We start from the raw sequence: 6,026 nt of genomic DNA on the forward strand, positions 1-6,026 counted from the left end.
AGGGACAGCGCCCAGGCCCAGAGTTCAGGCCCCACTACCGGACCCACAAAAAAAAAAAAAAAAAAAAAAAAAGAATTTCCACATATACTATATTATTCTGGGTAGAAAATAAAGATAGGAATATAAAGCATAGCAAGTGCTAGCCATTCCATTACACAACTGAAGACATTTAAAAAAAAAAAAGACTAAAACAAAAAAACACTACCAACAACAAAAACCACAAGTGCTAGATGGCAGTCTAGGCTATGCAAGCTTATCTTTAAAGATCAGATGCTATATTTGGTGGCTATAAAATAGTCACAACAGGGCTGGTAAGGTGGCTCAGTGATAAGAGTGTTTGCCTTGCATGCATGAGGCCCTGGTTTCGATTCCTCAGCACCACATAAGCAGAAAAAGCCAGAAGAAGTACTGTGGATCAAGTGGTAGAGTGCTAGCCTTGAGCTGAAGAGTTGAGAGACAGTGCCCAGGTCCAGAGTTCAGGCCCCATGACTGACCAATAAAAAAAAAAAAATCACATTTGTCTAGGATGATTCCACCATATTAATCAAACTGCTTTCTCTCCATAATAGTGTCTCCAAAAATGTAAAAAAACCACATCTTGTGTATATGTGTATGTATTTATTCTATAAAGACAATGTTCCATTCTCCTTATTCTTTTTTTTCTAACTCTTACTATCACCAATAGGAGTACTTTATAGAAATCCATAGTCTCATGGTCTTTAGCAATATAAGCTCTATATCCCTGAACTTAGGGAAGTTACAGGGTGACAAGATTCTCTATTTGAGTAATTCTACACATAACTTGCTAATTGTAGCTACCAACTAACCGAAGTAGGGTCATTGTTAGAAAAAAAAAAGTATAGCAAGAATTACTCCTGCTCAAAAGTTAGCAGAAAGGATACTAAATTCAGTGTCAAGTTTTAAAAACTAGGCAACAGATTGAGAGGAAATATTGCAAAAATCGAAGACATATCCAGAACATTTAAAGAACTACAACCCAACAGGCAAAATATAATTCAAAAATTAGCCAAAACATTTGAACAGACACATCACAGAAAATTTAGAGAAGAAAATTAAGTTTATGATAACACACCATTATTACATAGTGCAAAAGGTCACATATTGAATGAATCAAATTACATGAAATGCCAGAAAAGACAAATCTATAGACAGAATATAGAATAATGGTTGTCTGGGACTAGAATGGAAATATGGAAAAATTGCAAATGGGAACAAGGAATCTTTTGTAGGTGATGGAGATGTTCTAAAATTCGATTATAGTGATAGTCGCGTAACTTGGTAAATATAACTAAAGAATTATTAAATTAACTGGGTACCACTGGATCATGCCTCTAATCCTAGATACTCAGGAAATTAAGACCTGGAGGATCTCAGTTCCAAGCCAGCCTGGGAAGGTCTACAAGACTCCATGTCAATTAACCAGCAAATAGTGAGCTGGAGATGTAGCTCAAGTAGTAGAATACCAGCAGAATGCTGAGTGAGCACCAGACCTCAGAGTCAAAGGCCTGGAACCAACATACTTACATTCATACACACATACATACATCAGTATATTGTACATTTAGAATGGATGAATTTCAGTGTATTAATTATGCCTGAGTTTTTAAAAACTGTGTTTTAAACCTTACAAAAAACTTTATTTTTTAAATCATGAAAGATATTTAAGATATTTAAGATATTTTAAGATATTGCTCACTGAAGGAAAATCAACTTGCTCTGAATGAAAAAATACAAGGTGACATTCTACTTGTAAAAGAGAGAAAGCTTTGAAATTACTTCTCTATAGGTTCTTTCCACTCTACATTAAAGTACCTAAAACTACCCTAGTACTGTTCTTAAGGGAGTGTCTTAAGTATATTCTAAACACTCAAACAACTGAGGGATGGAAATTCTACATCATTCTAGTGATGCATAAACTAGTGCATCCCAAACTATCACTGTGCTAGAGAAAGACCAAGTTTGGCTGAGTGAGTTTCCACTCTACTATACAAGTTAGGAATCACATATGCCCAGGTAGCTGGAAGAGACAACCTGCTCAATGGAAATATTTTAAAAACTGGCCATGTATATTTTGGATAAAAATTTTCGCCTAATCTCTTTGTTTTACAGCATTTTAGCATCAGCCTCTTAATGCTTCACAGCATACTCTTGAATATAATTATGTAATATCTAAACAATTATGAACTCAGAATCTAGTATTACTCTGGATATTAAGAATAGAATAGACACCATCCTTCCCCACCCCCATCCACCCTCCAAGAGCTTACATTCTGGAAGAGAAGGACAATTAACAAAATGAATACATAAGATATATTTTATATCATCATCAGTGCCATGGAAACAAACAAAGGAGGATGGGTGGAAAGGGGTAGGGTTGCTAGACGGAGATGCAGGGAGTGAAGGGTGGCTAGGAGGCCTTACAATTTTAAATAGATGGCCAAAGGGGGTCTCACTAAAAAATTAATATTTGAACATACCAGAAGTAGGTGACCAAACAGCCTGAACAGATAATAGGGGATAGGAGTGTTCCAGAAAGAATACTCAAGTTCTGAAGTGTGCTTTGGGAAACATTTTCTGTTCATATTTTGGAATTGCAATATTCAAGTCTAAAACATTCCATTAAACTTTGAGTGCAGAAATCCACTTATGTTGTGTTTTAACTCCACCCCTCACATTTGATGATGAAATTTGTTGTTGAAATTGTGTAAGAAACACTACAGCTAGTGTAAGGTTCCATCTTTCCAATGTCCCCCTCCTTTCACAAACCAGTTCCTGAACCATTGTATGACTATCTACACTATTAGAACCCTTAATTACCCTCGTCTTCCTGCTTCACTCTTAATATCCAGCTGGAAAGAAAATTCTGTCGGTAATTGCTCACATCATTAAGAGTGGTCCCTAACTGGCCTCTTTGGCTGCAATCTTTCCTTCCAAAGAGCTCTTTTGAATACAAAAGCATTTTGTCTTCAACTCTAAATACACTAGACAAACCTAAACCATCGACCCTCATAGTATATTTACAAAGTTTAAGCCAACATCAAAAACTGTCTACTGAAATTTGAAGTTTTTTCTTTTTTTCTTGCGTTTTTTTCCCTTCTTATGGTTTATCCCTTGTTGTCACTGTATTTGATTTTGGTATCCTGTGTATTCTATATATGTTTATCTGAATTCAGGAAGGGAAGAGGAACAACAAAATGGTGACACAAGGAAAGGGCTAACCAATGCAACAGCAGTACTCACAAGGCAACATGTTGGAAATGAACTTTACAACTTGGGTGGAGACTGGGGAGAAGGGAAAGTGGGAGAAGAAAAAGGGAAGAGATAACAATGTTTGACAAGAAATGTACTCACTACCTTACCTGTGTAATTGTAAAGCCTCTGTACATCACCTTGACAATAAAATTAAATTAAAAAAAGTAAATCTGACCTTTCAGTTTTATAGTAATAAATGAAGGATTATTCTGAATTTCTCAAAGTTCAAAGATTAGTATATAGAACCAACAACAGTTTTGTATCAGACTTTTAAGCTCATTCAGATGTTGCCACAAATTCCAGGGAAATAGTCTGCATATCCAATTTTCCTTTGTAATTCCAATTAGACATGGTATTCTTCACTTTCCATTGGGAGGCGTGTAGGCCAGTGCCAACAGCTTCCAGATCCCATCACATCACAAATGAGAGGCCATTTTATATTTCAAGCTATGCATTCTTCATTAACACACAGAATTAGAATACCTGTATGGTACGTTATTCATTAATAAAGGAAATCTTGAAATTTGACCATTTTATTTAGAATCACTCCATTAATGCTTCATAAAAAAGCACCTTAAACACTTAAGTATTAGAACAGACAAGATCGACATAATATTAATTAAAAAATTCTAAATTTTGGTACAATTTTGTGGTCCTAGTGTTTAACCTGAGGTTTTGTTTCTTCATTTGGTAAAATGAGAATAATTACATTCTCAGTGAACAGTTACAAGATTAAATGAAATCATATGATAGGGCAAAGTAAGTGTTCACAGTTGTTAGGCACAGAGAAAAGGCTCAGAGCCTCCAGAAATGGAGGGACAAAGGGTGAGCAAATACAGTAGTGGTATTCAGTAGACATTATGTTGAAAATGAACTAAACAACTTATAAGCAGGGATGGGCGGGGGAAACTGGGAGAGTAAAGAAAGGGGTAACATGCCCCAAATAAAATGTACTCATTACCTGACTTATGAAATGATAATCCCTCTGTACATCACCTTAATAACAACAACAACAAAAAAAAAGGACCAGAGCATAGTTGTTTGCAGGTTTGGGGGAACTACAGGCAATTCAAAATCAGTAGTATGAAACAGAAACCATCTACATATCTAAATAATCTTATTGGTCAGATAAAAACAAGTAACTTTTGAAGGGCAAGAGTCAGAATGATATACCAAGTACTAATCCTGTATTATTTCCAGAAAGCATGGGTGTATTTGTGTGGATTTTACTCACACATTCTTTCTTACTCTGTGAAACCGCAAACAATAACTTGCTTTAAAACCAAGTACTTTAATGGCAACAGTTTACAGGAAAGAATTTTAGGAAGCAAGTATCACGTTCAGTGATATGTGCAAGAAATCAAGCAAGATGTGTAGACACAAACCTTGCTTTCTCATTTATAAAACATCCCTAAAGCTTTTTAAATTTTTTTTTTATTAAACCAGAAAGGGCAAGAAATTCAACTTAGGTGGATAAGGGAAATTGGTGCTCACATGTACCCCGAGGCTATATACTGTACACAGGAAAAGGAGGAGGGACTCAAGGAGGGAGTGGTGGCTCCCGTGCGTGGTCTATTAATTCACATTTTGCTCTCCTCGGTTCACATCCTGCGCGGACTCCACCCAAAGCAACTGAGCGAGGGGGTGGGTGGGACTCACAGCCTAGCAAATAACAGCCCCAGAAAGCGAAACGAAATCGAGGTGGAATTGTGAAAACAGAGCTCATCAGAAAAGAGGGGTGGGGAAGGAGCCCAAGAGAGGGGGACCTTTTTTTTTTCCTTTTGGCAGGAGTAGCATCCTTGGCCCTCACTGTAAATTGGGGAGCACCCCCTCCAATCACAACCACTTCCCAACTCTCACACACACACACACACACACACACACACACACACACACACACACACACAGAGCAAGGCCACTCATCCTTTGAACGTGGGCGGAACACACACACTTATTCCTTAGAGATGAGGGGGGAAGGAATCATCGAGGAGGGGCAACCCAGGAGAGGCGGAGGAAAAAAAGGAAAAGAAACTGAGTGGAAAGCGGGGCACCCGTGGGAAGCTGGAGAGGAATTAAGTAGGTAGCCTGGGAGGGCCGGCGCCCCCCGCACAGAGGGGGCTACCTGTTGAATGGAACTCGCCCTGCGGAGGTGGAAAGACAGGACCCCCCCCCCCCAGACCGGGATGCCCGGAGCAGCCTCGCGGGGGCCAGGGGGGACTCCCGTCCCGATGCCTGCGGGGCCCCACCCTGAGAAGCCTGGCTGCACACCCAGTGATGGAGACGCCGACGGAACACGAAGGGGGACGGGGCGGGGTGGAGGGTGGGGGGCGCGGGGCCCAAGGCCGGCGGGGGGTGGGGGCCCGCTCCCGCGGCTCGTCACTCACATCTGATACTCGTCTATCGCCTCCACCAGCTGGCCCCACGAGTCGAAGTCGGCGCCTCTCCGAAAACTGGCGCCCCAGCGCTGCAGCAGACTCCGGGTCACCTCCGACATGGCCGGTCCCCGCCCCGGCCCCCTCCCGCCCCGGCCCCTCAGAAGCAAGGCCGGGCTCTAGAGCGCCATCCTCCCCGGGCCTGGCCCCGACATTAACAGGGCCAGCAGGAACCGCTACGGCCACCGCCACCGCCACCCGCCGAGGAGCCGCCCAAGCCCATTTGCCGCCACAGCCAAACTTGGCGGCTCCGGAGCGGCCGCCCCGCCGCGGCCCCGCCCGCCAGGCCCCGCCCCGCGTTAGGTTGAGGCCGTCCCCGCT

General features: G+C 41.5%; 1 protein-coding gene across 1 annotated transcript in view; it reads right to left on the reverse strand.

Moving 5' to 3' along the window:
* Aida (axin interactor, dorsalization associated) overlaps window positions 1-5,980 on the reverse strand; it is a 33,059-nt gene extending 27,079 nt beyond the window's left edge. Inside the window, exon 1 of the mRNA XM_070022783.1 lies at window positions 5,658-5,980. Coding sequence (XP_069878884.1) covers window positions 5,658-5,767 — 110 coding nt within the window. The 5' untranslated portion in view covers window positions 5,768-5,980. The remainder of the gene's footprint in view (window positions 1-5,657) is intronic.
* Window positions 5,981-6,026: the final 46 nt, after the last annotated feature.

Source organism: Dipodomys merriami, unplaced genomic scaffold (genome assembly GCF_024711535.1).
Source record: "Dipodomys merriami isolate MVZ:Mamm:240054 unplaced genomic scaffold, mDipMer1.0.p SCAF_153, whole genome shotgun sequence".
Classification (NCBI taxonomy): domain Eukaryota; kingdom Metazoa; phylum Chordata; class Mammalia; order Rodentia; family Heteromyidae; genus Dipodomys; species Dipodomys merriami.